The sequence below is a fragment of the Cryptomeria japonica genome, chromosome 5, assembly GCF_030272615.1.
Source record: "Cryptomeria japonica chromosome 5, Sugi_1.0, whole genome shotgun sequence".
NCBI lineage: Eukaryota > Viridiplantae > Streptophyta > Pinopsida > Cupressales > Cupressaceae > Cryptomeria > Cryptomeria japonica.
The window spans coordinates 88,224,451-88,245,400 of record NC_081409.1 but is presented as its reverse complement, the minus strand read 5'-3'; the positions used below and the strand labels follow the sequence as shown (position 1 = coordinate 88,245,400).

The following is a 20,950-nucleotide window of genomic DNA, read 5'->3' as shown; positions in this document are numbered from 1 at the left end:
CTATTTTTGTACACATAGAATTCATGCATGCAGATGATAGCACAAAGGAGGATAGAAAGGTTGTAAGAGAGTATCACTTCTACATAAGTGATGATCGTACTCATTCATTGGAGTTTGTACAAGGATGCTTTAAAGTTTTCTATGATAGTTTAGGGGAAAGGAACATATGATACAACCGACACTTAATATGGTCAGATAATTGCACCACACAATTCAAGAATGCAAGGATGTTTTATTGGCTGACAAGGATGCATGTGACAAGCGGTGTACAACATTTTTGGAATTTCACTGAGGCTGGACATGGTAAGAGAGAGCATGATGGTGCATGAGCATGTGTGAAAAGAGCCCTAGCCAAGGAAGAATTGAAGTACGAAGGTGGTTCTGAGTTGGTAGATGCAGAAATAATTGTGCGATGGTGTAAGTCTACGATGGGTCCAAGTAATCCAGGTACGTCATTGGTTCATAGATATTTTTAGTTGATTACTGAATCTAACATCGAAAACTATCTAGATTGTTGTACAGTTGCAGGATCGAGTGACATGCACTCACTTATGAGTTCAAATTCAAGTTCACTGGTAATTTATATGAGATAGATGGTATGTTTTTGCTCTTCATGCATGTATTGTTTGTGGGAAGAATGTGAATCAGAAGAGTGGGTTGACAAATGGTCTTGTAGACCGTTGGTTCCCATTGATTCATATCAAATTCCCAAAGCACTACAATTGAGCCAGATGGAGACATCAGTGGATTTTGACCATGTATCTGACCTTGTGGATTTAGTTGATTTTTTGAGTTAATTTTTTTGCAAGTATTCTTTTTGGTTCATTTTGTTGTACATCATACTTTAGTTTTGGTATTAATTAACACTTTATAAAATGCAGGTCATGTGTATGCAGTTGTTGCAGAAGAGAACAATGAAGAAGGAACAGATTACTATTTGTGTCGTTGTGTTGAGCCTAAAAGAAAATTGACAACCACAATCATTGACGGAGAGGGTTTTGAGTACCCAATAGGGTCTGTTGTCGTGACAGGAACATGGCTTCAGAGATACCCTATCAAGAATTCTGATGTTTGGTTGTTCGAGGACTTTGAAACACACAGACATATTCTTCATTTCTCTAACCTTGTTGTTGTAACAAATATTCATTTGATGAAGTATTGTGGTAGACCTCATAACAAGATTTTATGGAAAGTTTGCGAATCTGACCACAAGGCAATACTTGACACAATACGGGCTAGAGCCAATCCTGAAGGTTCACTTGATTGATTCTATGGTTCAGAGTAGAATGATTTTGAGAATTTTGTATAAATCATCGATGAATTGTTCTATATTCATTTTTTGTATATATAAATGCCCATGAGCTGATTTTTACATGTTTAGGGGCATAATTTTGTATATTTAAGTGGCAATGAGCTGATTTGTACATATGTATATGCCAAATTTTGTATATTAAAATGGCGATGAGCTGAATCGCACATATTGTAATGCCAAATTTTGTATAAAAGCCCATGAGATGATTTGTATATTAAAATGGCGATGAGCTGAATCACATATATTGTAATGCCAAATTTTGTATAAAATCCCATGAGATTATTTGTAAGACAATTTTTTGTATAATCAAATAGCCAAGAGCTGATTTGAATAATATGTGACAATGTTTTGTGACTATTTTGTGTGTCAATGTTTTGCGACTATTTTGTGTGTCAATGTTTTGTGACTATGTTTTGAGTATATGTGATGTGTCCCTGGTCAATCATGAGCATTCTTGATTCTTGTATAATCATGGATAATTATTTGAGTCATTATCGGGTCATAGGGGTGATAGATTGAGACTATATACAATTTGAGCAAAAATTGTCATTGTCAAAAAAATTGTCAAAAAAGTTGTCAAGCAACTTCTACATTGCGTCGGTAGGGTATGACTCTCAACGTTCTGGTGCTTTGGGATGCACGACAAGGGCATGCCTAGCATAAAAATGCCCACCCGGATGCGCTCGTGACATCGGTTTGTGCACACGAGGAACAAAATCAATTCTAGCCAATCTTGCAACTTTTCCTTGCAAGCAACTGACGGTTTTTTGAGCAGGCGAAAAAATGCTACTAATTGAAAATGGCTTTGAGTCATTGAAAACCGAGATAGGCCATTGTAGAGGATCCTCACGCGACCCCATGGGATCAAATAGATTGACCGTATGAGTCGTGGATTGGAAGAAATAGTCCGTCAAATTTTGACAATTTTTTGGACTCAGGGCACTTGAGAGATCTCACCGGTAGGGTATGACTCTCAACGTTCTGGTGCTTTAGGATGCACGACAGGGGCATGCCTAGCGTAAACATGCCCAATCGGATGCGCTCGCGATGTCGGTTTGTGTACACGAGGAACAGAATCAATTCTAGCCAATCTTGCAACCTTTCCTTGCAAGCAACTGACGGTTTTTTGAGCAGGCGAAAAAATGCTACTAATTGAAAAAGGCTTCGAGTCGTTAAAAACTGAGATAGGATATTGTAGAAGAGCCTCACGCAACCCCACGAGATTAAACAAATCGACCGTATGTGTCGTGGATTGGAAGAAATAGTCCGTCAAATTTTGACAATTTTTTGGACTCAGGGCACTTGAGACATCTCACCGATAGGGTATGACTCTCGACGTTCTGGTGCTTTGGGATACATGACAAGGGCATGCCTAGCGTAAAAATTCCCACCCGGATGCACTCGTGATGTTGGTTTGTGCACATGAGGAACATAATCAATTCTAGCCAATCTTGCAACTTTTCCTTGCAAGCAACTGACGATTTTTTGAGTAGGCAAAAAAATGCTACTAATTGAAAATGGCTTCAAGTCATCGAAAACCGAGATAGTCCATTGTAGATGAGCCTCACGCGACCCCATGAGATCAAACAGATCGACCGTATGTGTCATGGATTGGAAGAAATAGTCCGTCAAATTTTGACAATTTTTTGGACTCAGGGCACTTGAGAGATCTCACCGGTAGGGTATGACTCTCGACGTTCTGGTGCTTTGGGATGCATGATAGGGGCATGCCTAGCGTAAAAATGCCCACCCGAATGCGCTCGCAACATCGGTTTGTGCACACGAGGAACAAAATCAATTCTAGCCAATCTTGCAACTTTTCCTTGCAAGCAATTGACAGTTTTTTGAGCAGGTGAAAAAATGCTACTAATTGAAAATGGCTTCAAGTTGTTAAAAACCGAGATAGGTCATTGTAGACGAGCCTCACACGACCCCATGGGATCAAACAGATCGACCGTATGTGTCGTAGATTGGAAGAAACAATCCGTCAAATTTTGACAATTTTTTGGACTCAGGGCACTTGAGAGATCTCACCGGTAGGGTATGACTATAGACATTCTGGTGCTTTGGGATGCACGATAGGGGCATGCCTAGTGTAAACATGCCCACCCGGACATGCTCGTGATGTCGTTTTGTGCACATGAGGAATAAAATTTGACCATTGCGAGCGTGAGGGTGCTCTCGCACCAAACACATTGTTGTTTAAATTCATATTGTCAATTTTTGTTGTTTATATTCATATTGTTAATTACATATGCAAATATTCATTTAAATTTATAAAAGGGCAGCCACCAAATATAACGAATACACAATAATGAACTGAATACAAGGAGTTTTGTACAATTAATTCAACATTTTAGAAATTTTATCAAATCATATTCCACGATTGCAATGCTTTATATCATATATTTTTGTTGTTTATATTCATATTGTTGATTACATATACAAATATTCATTTAAATTTATAAAAGGACAACCACAAAATACAATGAATACAAAATAATGAACTCATTACACATTTATTGGATTGAATATCGATATTTATATATATTAAAAAAGGCATGTCTGCCAAGTCAATACAAGTATTACAAAAATGTGGCATATGCCATGTCCAAATCGATATACAATAAAAATGTAGAATATATCTACATGTATTGTTCATTCTATGACCAAAACTAACACTATATGATCCTAAACTTCTGGTGGATCATCAAAATCAAGCCTCTTCGGCGCAGTACGCGGCTCTGTAGATGGCTGCAAAACCACAATTCAAAAGCCAAGTTAGAATTCTTTTGTAGAAAATAGTTCACAATTGACATCATAACTATGCATTTAACTTTAATTCCTTTGCAATTTAAATGTAGATTACCTCATCAGCTGATCCAAGAGCTAATGTCTTAGCTCTCCTCTCCTTGTCACTCTTATGAGTTTTCTTGAAGACATACTTAAATGGATCCGCGTTATGGCCATACCACGAAGGAGTCTATTGTAGATTAAATGTACAATTAATACAATGTACTAACATAAATATATCAAAAACACTTAAAAGCTATAATATAGAGAACAATGACGTACCTGTGCCTCAGATGCTTCTCCAATGGACTGAGGATGGATCACCATCGATGTATAAATGGTCGCTATTACCTATACAAAAAATGTACAAAGATTAAATACAATTAATATAATGATAAGTATTGAAGGTTGAAAACAATTAATTTTACATATCAAACAAAATTGTACCGGATCCTAATATGCTTCTCTAGTGCAAGGAGGAGGGTTCTCCATTGATGAAATAGGTATGGATATTTGCTGTATGAAAAAAATATAAGATTATAATATATCACAAGTTCACATGTATGCATGCATATAATCATGAAATCAAGAAAATAAAGTAGAGATACATACCTCCGCCCTCTCTTGATTCGCGGGCGAATTAGGTGCATTCAACATATCCACAAAGCTCAATGGCCGCTGTACATGTAAAATAGACAATAAACACTAATCAATCTACAAACCCCAACTAATACTTGATTTCAACATTTTCAAACAATTGTACAACTAAAAATGTGTTCAATTACCTTCTTCACATGTTTTGGCATCTTCGAGATATTCTTTTTCTTCGGACGAGCCCTAGACGCGGAGGGGGTGCCCTAAAAATAGAAAATTAACATGAGATATTAGTTTAGATAATAAATTAAACATAATTTTAAAAATCTAAAATGAAATGACTTGCATATTCCATCAAAACAATACATAAAAAGAGTTGTACAAAATATGATACCGTATAGCCTTGTAGGCCAAAATCGATTGCCGATAGCGTGATGTCATCAATCTGGGACATTTCGTCCCCTGTCAACACCTACAAACTAGAAATTGGACCAAGCATTAAAGATAGTTAGTATATCTTGTATTTTTTTGAATTCAAAGTGTACTATTCTATTTTAACATGTTACAAAATTTATACCTCAGGCGTCGAAGTTGCAGCTGTGGTAACTGGGGGAGGTGTATGGGATAACGCTGCTGCATCTTGAAATGCATATTATTTGTCTCAATTTAAATCGATGTATAAATGAAAATTCATTTATGTAATTACAAAATTAAAGTGACTGATAAATAAAATGTTATGAATTCAAATCAACACACCTGTGTCTGTGGCTCATGGGCAAACACCATGTCCATCAACTCATCTGTTAGCGCGACATCCTCAACCGTGTGAGCCTGACATCTACAACCGCAAATCATGCATAGATGATATGAGTATCCATCTGCACCGGCTGCATCATCTATCCCCAAGCATATCCCCACACATATGCTCGATGGGCTCTCTGTCGTCTTCTAACGGCTCATCATCCAATATAATAGGGTGTGCTAATGATGTCCCATGCTGGATGATGGCACCAGTTAATGTTGTGGCCGCCTGAAGAGTCTGTAGCTCCATCGACTCTTTCAGCTCTAATGGGACAGCCTGATGCACCTTGGGTTTGGGTGCTAGGGGGCGGCGACTCTCCGTGGCTAATCGCCTACGGTCTCCAGGTCTATCTTGGGTAGAGCCACCACCTCTACCATGAAACTCTCTCATGTCAAAATAATTTGGACGCACATTGAGCACAAACTCACAATATATTTTTCTCAAAAAATATAATGGCACCTCATAATTATTACAAGGTGGATTGTCAAAGACCATCCACCACCTTTGCCAAAAAAGATTCTTCATCTGCACATTGGTACACCAATGTATGGGAAACCTCTTTGCATTAGGAGGTAATGACTGACCAGTTTTGGGGTCAACAAAAAGGGCACATATTTGTTGTTTAGAAATATTTTTGTTTTTAACTCCATCGTATGATAGCCCATTGGCATAGAATTGACAACACCTATCTCTAAAGCTTCTCCATTTGGTAATTTCAGTGGAAACAACTATGGCACCACTAGCTAATGTTTTTAGGCTAGTGGGGAGGGATTGATGATGGTCAAGTTCAGAAGTTTTCAATTTTACAATCAGTCTATTGATTTTGGATGTATTTTGCCCTAACTGATTAATTAATTCTTCCTGTGTTTCGGCTGTGCGGTCAAAAGGAGGAATTGGGGGTTGTTCTTGTGTGTTTTCAGGAGGTGCATTTGATTGTTCTTGTGGGTTTTTAGGAGGTACATTTGGTTGTTCTTGTTCTGGATTAGAAGAATCTGGTTTTTGAAACAAAAAATGAAAAAACCTAATCAAAATTAATGAAATTAAATTCAAAATGTAAAACAAATTGCATAAACCAGAAAGAAAGACAAAAAAAACAAAAACTAACCTTGATCCATAACCTGAGGAAAAATTTCGCACCCCGTTTGCGGTTTAGCTTAAAAAATGGGAAAAAAAGAAAGTAAAAAATGCGCTTTTCAGGTAAATGAGGACCCAGTTTTTTTTAAAAACTTTTTTCATCAAGCACCACGTACGCGGTTTTACTAGGATTATTAGCGGGTACGCGCTCATTTTCCTATAAGCAGCGCATACGTGCTAATTTTCCTAGGCGTAGCGCGTACGCACTCAGTTTCCTAAGCTTAGCGCGTACACGCTACCTTTTCTAGGCTCAGGAAGAACAAACCTAAGCACGTACACGAGAATTTAAAATTTTAAAACCGCGTACGTGCTGCCTGTTTTTCCAAGTTTTTTTTGGGTGGTGTCCACTTTTCTGACCACCATCTTTGTGCACACGCCCTATAAAAAAATAAAAAATAAAAAATATTGTAAAAAAATTGCAAACGAGGGACTGCGGCACCCCCATGGTGGTGTCGCAGCCTCCATGGGACTACGACACCTCCATGGGGGATGTCGCAACCCCCATGGACTGTGGCACCCCCATGGGGGTGTCACAACCTCCATGGGACCGCGACTCCCACATGGGGGATGTCGCAGCCTCCATGGACTGCGGCACCCCCATGGTGGTGTCGCAACCTCCATGGGATTGCGACACCCCCATGGACTGCAACACCACACAACCTCCATTAGACTGCAGAATCCCCATGGGGATGTCACAACTCTTTCAAAAAAAAAAAATGAAATGAAAAATAAGTAAATAGCCACCATTTTTCTACAGATCTCATCTCTTCCACCATTTTTTTTGCAAATCTCATTTCTTTTGGATCTATACTTGGATGCTTGTAAAAACAAAATAAAACAAAAAGAAGAGACACATTAGATCTATGGTTTTCTTTAAGAAAAGGAAATAAGAGGAAAACTAGATGCTTCATATGAAATAAAAAGAAAACTACAACTAATAAGAGGACAACAAGAATATTCAAACTGCAAACAAAACCCTACAAAGAAGGCAAGCAACCTGCAAAACAAGATCTCAATTTTTTTTATTAGCATATGCATTTGAAAATTAATTGTGAAAAAATAATCTCCAATGGACTTTGCATGAGGAAAAATTTACCATGACTCTTTTCTTAGATCAATCCCTCTTCAAAACCCCAATCATGCCTTTAAGGAGAGGAATGTTGCTACAACCTGCAAAAATAAAGTTAGGGTTTGAACTCCTTTCCCTTTTTGTTGTTTGATTTTAAGTTTCTTTGTAGCCCTAGAATCCAACGGTGGAGATTGAATTCATCCTATGGATGAGATTCAATGCACATCCCATTAGTAGGAAAATTTAGTGGGAAAATTTAATGGAAAAATATAGTATATATAATTTGTTTCTTTTGTAATTTTTAGTGGGAAAATTTAATGGAAAAATTAGTGGGAAAATTCAATCCTAACTTTTTTTGTAATTTTTAAACATAATTTAGTGGGGAAATTGTTAAAATCATAATGTATTTGAAACAAATAAAATGTAACCTTTGAGACAATTATATATATAAATTAAATATGTATGTATGTATGTGTGTGTATATATATGTTTATATACACATATTAATTACACACACACACACACACACACACACACACACACACACACACACACACACACACACACACACACACACACACACACACACACACACACACACACATATACATATATGACATCGAATAAAAAACTCTCAATGCTTTTATAAAATTAAAAATTGTAAAAAAATTGTACAGCTTGAGTTGGCCTAGTGGTAGAGAACTTGTGCTCTTAAAAGAGAGGTCACAAGTTCAAATCCCAAAAGGGGGTGAGGTATGTACAAAAAAAATTAAAAACTAAAAAAATTATCCAAAAACTTTTCTGAAGAAAGTCTGTCGAAATTTCGATGAAATTTTGTCAGAAATGTTCGTCAGAAACTTTTGTCAAAATTTCGACAACGTCGTGCATAAATTAAAAAAATTTAAAAGGAGTCTGACAAAACAACAAATTCATTCACTTTCATTGGAAACTTTTGTCGGATTTTGAGCTCAAATGCATTAATGGTGACCCCTTAGGACCACATGTGACCCCTTAGGACACTGTGATCTTAAGGGGTATGTCGTACACACTAGGATGTTATAAGGGGTCATGCATGTGTTAGAACACATGTGTGACCCCTTAGGACCACATATGACCCCTTAGGACACTATGCAATCCTCTATGGTCCTAAGGGGTCATAAAGTGTTGTCAGGGGCATATGTGGTCTTATGGGGTCCAAAGGGGTCATGTTGTGTGTGTAATAGGATGTGAAAAGGGGTCATGGAGGTTTTATTTTGTCTAATTTGTTTAAATTTATTTTCTAAGTTTTATAATGTTTTTCTAAGTTTTTAATTTATTATTTAATTTTTCTAACGTTTTAATTTATTATATGTAGTTCTCTAACATTTTTCTAATTTTTAATTTTGCTAATGTTTTTCTTAACGTTTTTCTAAGTTTAAATTTACTACCTTAGTTTTCTAAGTTTTTCATAATGTTTTTTTTTAAGTTGAAAAAAATACTACATATACAATTATTTAATTAAAAAAACAAATTGACGTTAAATTAAAACATTAAATTAAGTTTTCTAACATTTTTATAAGTTTTAATTTTGCTAATGTTTTTCTAAAAATTTTTAGATGTTTTTCTAAGTTTTAAAATTTTAGTTTAGATACGTTTTCTAAGTTTTTGTTAACGTTTTTCTAAAATGCTAAAAAAAAATATATATATATAATTATTTAATTATAAATACAAATTAACAAACAAATTATTTACTAATTTAAAAAAAAAACAAAAAAAAAAAAACAAAAAAAAAAACATTATTAAACAAAAAAAAAGGTTATTTTGTGTACCTGAAATAATGTAGGTCGAAAGTTGAAAGATGAGAAGCGCTGGCTATTGCAGATAGGGCACGGTGACGTAATGTTGATGTCGGGTTCGCTCTAACCCCCTCTCCATAGCAAACTCCAAAGTTGAAAATGATAGTTTAACTGTCATTTTTGGCTTTTATAGAGTTTTTTTTAAAAATAAATTTTAAAATGGTTCGATCGAACCCCATAAAAATAAATATTTTATTGGGTTTGATCGAACCCCCAAATCCATCTTGGGTTCGATCGAACCCACGGGGGTGGTTCGCTCGAACACCCCCAGTTTGTTCAAACCACCCCAGTTTTTTGTTTCCCACTCCGCGTGAAGGGGGATATATATTGTCACTAAAATTCCCATGATTAAGTTTATAGGTAGTGAATATTGATATACAAAATTATAACCAACAATAAATGAACCATTGCTAAATGAGATGTCTTGCTCTCCATGCATTATGACATTCCATGACTTCCATGCAAAACACATCAATTTTTTAACAAGTATTTTTTTTTCTTCTAAATTTACTCATTCCTTATTGTTCCTATTTCTTAGGTAGTTGGGAATATTCTGTTTTGTATCATATTTTCATTTGTGAGGCATATGATATTCATTGTATACTTTTTCTTTATTTTATAGGATTCAAGGAGAGCACATACCCAAGGACATGCTGACATGATTACCTTATCATTATATCCATGCATATCTATATATTCATCTTATAGTAGCATTTATTATGTTTAAATATGCACCTTCCTCCATTTATCTAGTAGTCACTTAGATTTAACTATTTTCCCACCCTAGGATATTCACATGGTTGTGGGGGTGACTCTATGGTTGTATACTTGTCCCCTTTTTTCAAAATTCAAATTTAAATTTTAGCCAGTTAACCCTAGTCATTTTGCCTCCATGAGCTAAGTACATATTTGATGCAATTAAATGCTATGTGCTTGTACTTAAAGACATTTATTTCACATTCATCAACTCTCAAGAATTTCATCTCACCCTCAAGTATTGAAGTAGTAATTAATAATGACATACTTTGATTTGTTTCACTAAAAAGAGTAATGAATCTATATATTAGGGCCCTTATTAATTGTCTTCAATATTTGTACAATTTCTTGAGGTTGATCTAGGAAAACTTGTCTCCTTGTGAAAAATTGATAGACCTTTAAGGCATTCTAAATACCACAAGTCCCCAATTTTTTATAAAGAGAAGAATGGACACTCATCCATCAAGCAAGTAGAATAGTAGAACATCACTAACTAAGAGCAAGGGATGAACTAAACTTAGAATACTAATCTATGACCACAACAATATTGCATATCTATAAACTTTTTTCTCTAACAAAATACAAATCTAACATAGAAACCAAAACTATTTCACTAACAAAAACAGATTTATTTTTAACAAATATACATCAATATGATACCAAAATCTTCTAAAAAATACTCTCTTTAATCATAAAACTAAATACTGTAATTATCATATTTATATTTGCTAAAATAATAAATACATATACAAATTGCCAATCTGACCAAATTAAATTGAATTAACTTAAAGTGTAATAGCGACATTAACCCTAAGGGTACTTTATTTTCCTTTGACAATGTCAACACAAATAATAATATCTTAATGTCCACATTGAACAAACATATGCTTCTATTATTCCAAAGCATTGTTTATTTCTATGCTTGCAAGAGCAAGTCTACCATATACTTCAAGTGGAAGTATTGTACTTGGAAGAAACCTTACATATATTAAAGTGCTTACCCTCTGCTGATTCTAATCTATTGGATTTCTTTAGAGATCACAGAACCCATGGGAGAAGGTGAAAGGTTATACCCTTTATTTGAAGCAAGCAAACAAGTAACTATATACCTGCAAACACATCAAGGAACTCAACAAGGTTGGCTTCTTTGGAGAACATAACAACACCATAATTTAGCCTATACTCAGAGAAGATATAAGGTTTGTAAAGTCGTGGGTTGTTTTCATCCACAAGCTTTGCTGGAGCCCAAATCTTGTAATCATTTGGAAAGTAGAAAGCAGTAGCCACGGATATTCGATGCTTCCATCCTTTGTAAACAACCCTATGCCCTGAACTGTGGCATCTCCCATTGCTCCAAGCCTACATTTCATGTCAAACTGGTAAATAATCATCTTTTTTTAAAAGAGAATACAAAGAAATGGTATTAGTCTGATAAACATAAATATATTGGTGTCCATGGTCACAAGAATTTCAAACCTTAAGAGAATCCCCAACATTGATAACAAATGAATGGGGTAAAGGATTGACATCTAGCCATTTGCCTTGTTTAGAGAGAACCTGAAGACCCTCCTGGTTATCGTTGTAGAGGACTGTAAAGCAACCAGTATCTGTATGGGAGTGCAGAATCTCCTCCTCCATAGAATTTCCATTAGATGAGTAGGAGTTTATTCGTATGCTGCTTGTGCACTTTTCAAAATCAGAATGGAAAAAAGTGCTGAAATCTAAGCCCAAGCTGGCAAGAATAATTTTAGTAATCTTTCTTGACAGATCATGCATCCTCATGCCGTATGTTCCAATCTTCTCGCTGTCGTGCAATACCCATAAGTTATTAAACAAAATATTCATTTTGATTTGATGTAAACTGCTAAAATTTGATTTCCAATGAATTTTTTAAATGGGTGAAATTTGAAGTGGATAACTGATTATTATCTTTGAATGTTATTGAATGAGGTGCTGAAAAAACTTATGAACCAATGAAATCTATAAAAATTAAAAACTAATACATACTAGGAAGCCTGCCAAGTTAAAAACCCAAGAAATACTGTAACATACAAATAAATCCATACCAGAAATTAGGGTTTCCATCTTGAGGCCATACTTTATTAGACATTTGTTGGACTGAATCTAAATGAGGCAAGTTGTGGAGATCAAAGCTTAAATTCCATGGCGGAAGAGCTCTGTAAGAAGAGGTGCTGACTCTTGCTTTAACTTCAGCAGGCATTGCACATAATTGCTGGATTTGAGACATGGCATCTTCCAAAAGATCTTCTGGAATTCCATGGTTCACAATGAAGAAAAATCCCCATTCTTTGCAAGCTTCTCTCACTTTCCAAATCAATTCAAGATCTTCCAGATGATTTAAATCTTCACCATCAAATTCATAGGGAAACTGTGAAATATCAATAACAGGGAAATCAATTTTCTCCACACTGGTTTGAAGAGACATGATTGAAATCACAAGAGAAAAAGTAGAGAGATCTGATTCTTAAGCTGTGTATTAGAGGATGGAGATGAAGTATTTAGGAATACAAAGAAGTAAAGAAATATTTAGGATTCCTTAGGACATATGGATAAGACATGATAACTGTCAACGGCTATTCTTCTAATTGTTTAAATGATTTTTTCATGGAGGAGCATATCTAAGCAGATCACATTTGATGGAAAATGTAAAGGAGATTGTAATTTTAAATTTTGAAAATGACAATTAAAACTTTTTATTTTCTTTCCACTATTATCACGTTGTTAATCTATTTTGGCATTGCTAACAAGGGCTGGAAATTTATGAAATATAAAATTATAGAGTAATTTTAAAGTAAATATATCATTGTCACATATTTTAAAGGGCCTATTTTAATTGTTGGTGGTGTAATGTAATTTAACATTTTCTAAAAATTATGTCAAATAAATTATAATGTATATTTTTAAATAATTATGCTTTATGAAATAAAGGAATTGGATTTTGAGATGGCAATTTTGTCATATGTGAGCACATTGAAAATTAATATATTACTTTTCAAAAGATGTCATCTTAACTTAGTATATAATGGAAAAACTATTTTGAAGGATGTTATGATATATTTTATGACAATTGTAATGACTAAAAATAGGGGAGATTAATTTGGATGTGACACTTGTATTAAGATGGCTTATATATGATGAATTATGGCAAGATGGGAGTTGCGTACTATTCTTAGAGATTTTACATGTGCCAGGGATGTTGGATTTTGTGACTTCACTTTTAGCATTCTTTTGTCTATATGGTCATTTTTTGCATCTAGTCCATGACTTGTTAGCACTTAGTTTAAAATACTATTTGTAGTATTTTGTATTACATTTGTCTATATATTGAGATTGTGGAATAGTAGTTTATCATATTGAGTTTGCAAGTACTATAGAAATGCTATCAAAACTACTCATTGAATATTCAAATTGTAATCTTGTGAAGACTTGCATTGCAAGTGTCTTATAATTGTTTATTAGATACATAATATATTGTGTAGGTTTTGAGGTGTGGAGTTTTTTCACCTAAAAGGGTTTTCCCTACGTAAATATATTTGTTGTAGTTTCATGATTATTTTAGTTTTATGGGTGTTTATTTTCTTATTGTAATAAATCATATTATTTAAATTTATTTGAATGATCAGCCCCTTAAGATTAGTCTAGAGTTAGATTAAAATGACTAGTGGGATTAATTAAGACTCATGGTGTTAGAGTTTGTCTATTTTTTGTTCTAGTTGTTAGGTTTCTAAAGTCAATCTATATTGAGTGGGCTCTTGTGCAAAAAGAGAACTTTGCGATCTTAATTGAATAAAGTAAAGATGTCAAGAACATTAGAGAGAGTAGAGGTAGATGGACTTTATGGTAATAATTGTGATCTATGTGGAAGCTGAAGTTGAAAGATTCATTAATTGATCATGATTTGTGGGATATTGAGCTGATGAAAATTTTCAAAAACCTATAGATGCTACTCTTGTCACTTAGTACGATGATATGGATTATAAAATAGAATGTTTAATTATATTATGCCGAAGAAAATATATTTTAATCAATATCCAAAACGAGTCCACTACATAAGTATTATGCAAGAAACTAAGTGAGATATACCAAGATAAATCTTTAATTAATAATTCTTTTGAGAAACACATTATATTCTTTAGGAATGGAAGAGGGTGAAAATTTTGCTGACTACCTAAAATAATTTAATATGTTGGTGACTCAATTAATATCATTTGGTGTGAAAATGAAAAAGGAAAAGAGATGTCAATTTTTTCTCTTCTCTTTGCCTGACTCTTTGGATTCTCTTGTTATGGCTATAGGTTCTAGGCACACTAATACACTGAGAGTTGGGGAAGTGTGAATCAATATATACCAATTTTAACTTCATAATAAACACAACATTAAATCCATTATAATATCTCACATTATCATTAAAGAAGCTATGCAAAATGATAAACATAATCACACATCAACACATGAAAACACCAAATATATGTGAAAACCTAGAAGGGAAAAGTCATGGTGAGAATAGCTGCTTGGAACTACTACCGAAATATAGCCTCACAAAAATAATAAAGAACTTGTAAAAAAAAATTTATAGGCACAAAACAAGAAGAACTTCAACCTAAGATGGAGACACCAATCCCCAATCGGATTTGTAGGCACCAACCTATAGGAGATTCTAATCCCCTACTCTAATGAACTAAGCACCAACTCAGAATATGAGGAACCACCCTCAAATACAATGGGAAATGCAAACAATATATAATACAAAATTTAAAAACTCAATGCTCATCCTTTGTCTAATTTGATCTACGTCAAAGAACTCTCACAATGTGTGTAGGATATGCATTCTGATTCACACACTTTATCTCATCTATAGGTTCTCCTTATTGATTATACATCTTGCACAACTTCTTCTTCTTCACACACAATGCATCATAATGGAACTACATGGAATTATATATGTAGTCTAATATCAATTACATCTTCATGTTAGCCTACAAAATGTTTACAATATTTGCAAGTCGACCAGGAGTATGTATTCCTTAAACCAAGGGTGTATTTACCTTGGTCCTTATGCACCTGATTTATTGGAGGCCTGCAAGACAACACACAAACATCAAATGCACCCATGAAACATTATATCAAGAAATCTAAATGAAGAAAACATATTCATCAAATAAAATTGCTCAAAACCCTCTCATGGTCCACTATCTCCAAAGATCTTCAAGATTCAAGGTGGCCCTCACTTGGAAGAGAACTTGATCTTTAAGATGACAACCTAAAGAATGAGATTGAAGGATTTGATCTAGGATCAAAATGGATGCAACTAAGATCCTAGTGATGAGATGAAAAACTATTGATATGATATGCAAGATGGAGGTGTATTTCCAAATTGAAAGATTAAGTGATCTAATTAAGCTAAGATGAAGATGATATATGAGAATGCTATGGAATTGTTGGTGGTGTAATGTAATTTAACATTTTCTAAAAATTATGTCAAATAATTTATAATGTATATTTTAAAATAATTATGCTTTATGAAATAAAGGAATTGGATTTTGAGATGGCAATTTTGTTACATGTGATCATATTGAAAATTAATATATTAGTTTTCAAAAGATGTCATCTTAACTCAGTATATAATGGAAAAACTATTTTGAAGGATGTTATGATATATTCTATGACAATTGTAATGACTAAAAATAGGGGAGATTAATTTGGATGTGACACTTGTATTAAGATGGCTTATATATGATGAATTATGGCAAGATGGGAGTTGCGTACTGTTCTTAGAGATTTTACGTGTGTGAGGGATGTTGGATTTTGTGACTTCACTTTTAGCATTCTTTTGTCTATATGGTCATTTTTGGCATCTAGTCCATGACCTGTTAGCACTTAGTTTAAAATACTATTTGTAGTATTTTGTATTACATTTGTCTATATATTGAGATTGTGGAATAGTAGTTTATCATATTGAGTTTGCAAGTACTATAGAAATGCTATCAAAATTAATCATTGGATATTCAAATTGTAATGTCGTGAAGACTTGAATTGCAAGTGTCTTATAATTCTTCATTAGATACATAATACATTATGTAGGTTATGAGGTGTGGGTTTTTTTTTTTTATCTATAAGGGTTTTCCCTATGCAAATATATTTGTTGTGGTTTCATGATTATTTTAGTTTTATGTGTGTTTATTTTCTTATTGTAATAAATCATATTATTTAAATTTATTTGTATGATCAACCCCTTAAGATTAGTCTAGAGTTAGATTAAAATGACTAGTGGGATTAATTAAGACTCATGGTGTTAAAGCTTGTCTATTTTTTGTTCTAGCTGTTAGGTTTTTTAAGTCAATCTATATTGAGTGGGATCTTGTGCAAAAAGAGAACTTTGTGGTCTTAATTGAATAAAGTAAAGATGACAAGAACATTAGAGAGAGTAGAGGTAGATGGACTTTATGGTAATAGCTATGAGATGTGGAAGCTGGAGTTGAAAGATTCATTAATTGATCATGATTTGTGGGATATTGTTGATGATTTTTTTTAAAACCTATAGATGATACTTTTGTCACTTAGGGTGATGATATGGATTATAAAATATAATGTCTAATTATATTATTCCCAATAAAATATATTTTAATCAATATCCAAAATGAATCCACTAAATAAGTATTATGCAAGAAACTAGGTGAGATATACCAAGATAAATCTTTAATTAATAATTCTTTTGAGAAAACTATTATATTCTTTAGGAATGGAAGAGGGTGAAAATTTCACTAACTAACTAAAAAAATTTAATATGTTGGTGACTCAATTAATATCATTTGGTGTGAAAATGAAAAAGGAAGAGAGAGGTCAATTTTTTCTCTATTCTTTGCCCGACTCTTGGGATTCTCTTGTTATGGCTATAGGTGCTAAGCACACTAATACACTGAGAGTTGGGGGAGTGTGAATCAATATATACAAATTTTAACTTCATAATAAACACAACATTAAATCCATTACAACATCTCACATTATCATTAAAGAAGCTATGCAAAATGATAGACATAATCACACATCAACACATGAGAACACCAAATATACGTGAAAACCTAGAAGGGAAAAGTCATGGTGAGAATACCTACTTGGAACTACTACCCAAATCTAGCCTCACAAAAATAATAAAGAACTTACAATTTTTTGTAGGCACAAAACAACAATAAATTCAACCTAAGATGGAGACACCAATCCCCAATTAGATTTGTAGGCACCAACCTATACAAGATACTAATACCCTATTCTAATGACCTAAGAACCAATTCGGAATATGAGGAACCACCCTTAAATACAATGGGAAATGCAAATGATATATAATGCAAACTTTACAAACTCAATACTCATCCTTTGTTTAATTTGATCTACATCAAAGAACTCTCACAATGTGTATAGGATATGCATTTTGATTCACACACTTCATCTCATCTTTAGGTTCTCCTTATTGAGTATACATCTTGTACAACTTCTTCTACTTCCAAGTCGGCCAAGAGTATGTATTCCTTAAACCAAAGGTGTATTCAGCTTTGTCCTAAAGCCAACACATTACACCAAGAGTAAGATCACACTATGCATTACCCATCATGAACTCAAACTAGTCCCAAACTACCTTCACATGCTTCCTTTGGTTGGATGACACTATCCTTCTCTAGCACATCCAACAAGAACATCTGCATAGTCTATGAACTAGCACTACGAACACTCTATCAACTAGATATATTTCTATCCACTTGACCAAATCCTTTGAAACTAGAATATTTATCTTCATACATGTAGCCTTAATTATATTTCAAATAATAATTCATAAAACCTCACTATGGTAGAATGCAATGCCACCAACCATGATAGTGTAATTAGGTACACATACTATCTTTGAGCAACAAACCTCATAAACCTACCAAAGACACAAGTCCAAACTTCTACAAATGCACTATACAATCAGGAAAAACTAATACTTGTACAAGATGATAGTATGAAAAGAGCTTTTAAACATAACTAGACTCTATCCTTCGCTATTCTCAAATACTTTGACATAACTCAATCTATGTGACATCAATAAAAATGCCTTTGACATCTTTAACATCAATGATAGTGCTATGTTGAACAATCTCCGCCTTTGTTAGTGGTGGCAAACAAAAAAAATGCCCCCCACCCCGTGATTTAACACTCCATTCTTTATCCCTTAAGGATTTTGGCTTTCTCTCTCCTTTTTTGACAACGACGGAAAAGGGTCACTCAAGCCCTTTCTCTAAGACTTTCTCTCCCTTTGTTTGATGTGGGCATGTGCAGGATCATGAGGGGCCAAAAAGTGGTGATATGGAAAAAAAATGCCTTTTCCATTTGCCCAAAAACGCAAAAAAATATGTGTTGACTTTTTGGTTGGCTTGGATGTCAGTACATGTAGCTATGGAAAAAGCCAAATCATAATGGATATCAGGAAATATTCGATATCCGATATTATTGGATATCCAAAACCATCATATATCTAATATTATTAATCATATATTAAAGAATATATGATATATATTATATAATATATAATATATTATAATATCAATTTATATAATATATATTATTATATATTAGTAATATATATTATTTATTAATATATAATAGATACAATTGCAAAAAAGGTATCGGATATCTAAATTTATCATATATTCAATACCTGCGGGTATTATAAACCTGAATAGTGCCCATTGTGGGTCATCTTCACCCATGGAGAGCATGGGTTTGAAGGTTTTTAGCTATCTGGCCTCCAAAATTATCAGATATCTGATTGCTACAACTTATTTTAATCACTTACCACCCTCAGGTATGAATTTGATGGAATTGAGAGTTTAAAGAACTTATAATGAATATACATGTCTACATAGATTGATTGTTTCACATACTTTTCATTTTTATGTACAGAGAATTATTGGTTTCACATCCTTGTTGACTTCTTCCACAATACTCAAGAAGAAGTAGTAGAAGAGATACCTGAACACATATGTGTTTAGTAAATATGTTCCTATTATCAAGAATTATATCCTAGCTTGTATCAATTTTATGTCTATGAACATATATAGGTTGACTTTGAAAATGTCAATGACATCCCTTCTCTGTCATAAACATATACTAGGACTCATGACCATCCTAAGAGAAGACGTAGACTTGAGGTAATCAAGAATTCAATTTTAGAGTTCAATTATAGTTCAATGTATATTGATTTTAATGTTAATTTTTCAATTATAAATTATATAATATAACTAATCAATTGTGGTTTGAATTTTTCTTAAATGCAGGAACCTTCAGAGCCAAAGAGTGCTTTGAAGAGGATTGATCATGATTGTTCAAATAATGTAAATGTACCCATGGAAGGGTAATAAAGGTTTAATATGTTGTTTTGAGTCTATTCTAAGGTGTTCAAAGTATCTAAGTAATGTTTAGTGGTTATTCATGTCAAAAGACAAAAGTTGTCAAGGTGTCACTAAAAAGTTGTAATGCAACAATGCATAAAATGTTGTCAAATTGTACATTTCGGTCTTAGGGGCAGTTGGAACAGCTATAGAACCATGAGAGGCTATAAAATCCATCATTTATTTGGATTAAGTGTGTGTGACAGAGTTGGAGGAAAGTCTTGTAAGGCTAGATCAAATAAAGCCTCTAGCTGTCACTTAATTCTGCAGGGTTGTGATAGTTACAGGGTTGTATATCAATTTGAAAGTAAAACTTCCATGTAATTGTTTGTTGGATAAATTTGAAGGAAGTTTATTGCTATAAATTATGTATTGGAAAATGTTTTTGATGAAGAGTCAATGAGAAAATTGATATTTTGTTCAATACTTTTAACTGTTGTTTTTGATAGTCATGATTATTTGTTGCTTTAGATGTTTTTCCTAATAAGATTTGGATTGACTCTAGCCCCTAATAACCTATTTGAGGTTGTATAATGAAGATTTATCTTTAATTCAAGACAGGTTTGAAGGTCATCCATAGATTATAAAGAAAGTTCTAATGGTTTTTGTCAAAACTGTCATAAAACCCTTGTTAATAGGGTTGCAACAAAAGAATTGATTGTAACTCTTAATACAACTGCTCAAGTTTCTTCATATTTTGGATTCTAAAAGTCAATTCAATTCTCTTTCATATGAAGTTGGTTTCATGTTGACTTCTTCATAAATTCATCATTCCTAAGTTGATTTCATGTTGACTAGTTCTAAGAAGACTTTTGTATTTGAGATATCCTTTTACGTAGTTTGTGAAGGTTACGCATGGATGTTTTGATAGCCTAACTTTTTTACGTGTGAAGAAAGACCATGTCAGAAAATATCAGTGAAGAACAAAATAAGGAGATAATTGCTAGATTGTTGTCTAACTTGAAAAGAAAAGCTGATGTAAAATGTTATTGTCCCTCCAAAATTTGTAAGGGCCTAAAGACTAGAAGACTTCTAATCAAAACAACTAAGAGACATTGTAGGCAGCATGGTCACATTGAAGGGGGACATGATTATCATGCACTGATAAGTTGTTCATTTTAACATTTTAACAATTTATATACATAAGAAATTACTTCATGATGAGATCATGATCATGGTTTATTTATGTTAATCATTTTTATATAGGTTGAG

At 33.5% G+C, this 20,950-nt stretch overlaps 1 protein-coding gene across 1 annotated transcript; it reads right to left on the bottom strand.

Moving 5' to 3' along the window:
• Window positions 1-11,104: 11,104 nt before the first annotated feature.
• Window positions 11,105-12,806, bottom strand: LOC131054732 (2-oxoglutarate-dependent dioxygenase DAO-like). The gene is made up of 3 exons (XM_057989318.2): window positions 12,362-12,806; window positions 11,772-12,099; window positions 11,105-11,654 (listed from the first exon to the last, which is right to left on the bottom strand). The coding sequence occupies exons 1-3, from the start codon at window positions 12,739-12,741 to the stop codon at window positions 11,397-11,399; spliced, it is 966 nt and encodes a 321-aa protein (XP_057845301.2). The 5' UTR covers window positions 12,742-12,806; the 3' UTR covers window positions 11,105-11,396.
• Window positions 12,807-20,950: the final 8,144 nt, after the last annotated feature.

What these genes read in the sequence shown, in the direction of transcription:
- LOC131054732 (XM_057989318.2), bottom strand. Translation starts at nt 12,741, where the DNA reads ATGTCTCTTCAAACCAGTGTGGAGAAAATTGATTTCCCTGTTATTGAT. An exon ending in GATGGAAACCCTAATTTCTG is followed by an intron (nt 12,100 to 12,361) that starts GTATGGATTTAT and finishes ATTGCACGACAG; the next exon opens with CGAGAAGATTGGAACATACG. An exon ending in ATGTTGGGGATTCTCTTAAG is followed by an intron (nt 11,655 to 11,771) that starts GTTTGAAATTCT and finishes CATGAAATGTAG; the next exon opens with GCTTGGAGCAATGGGAGATG.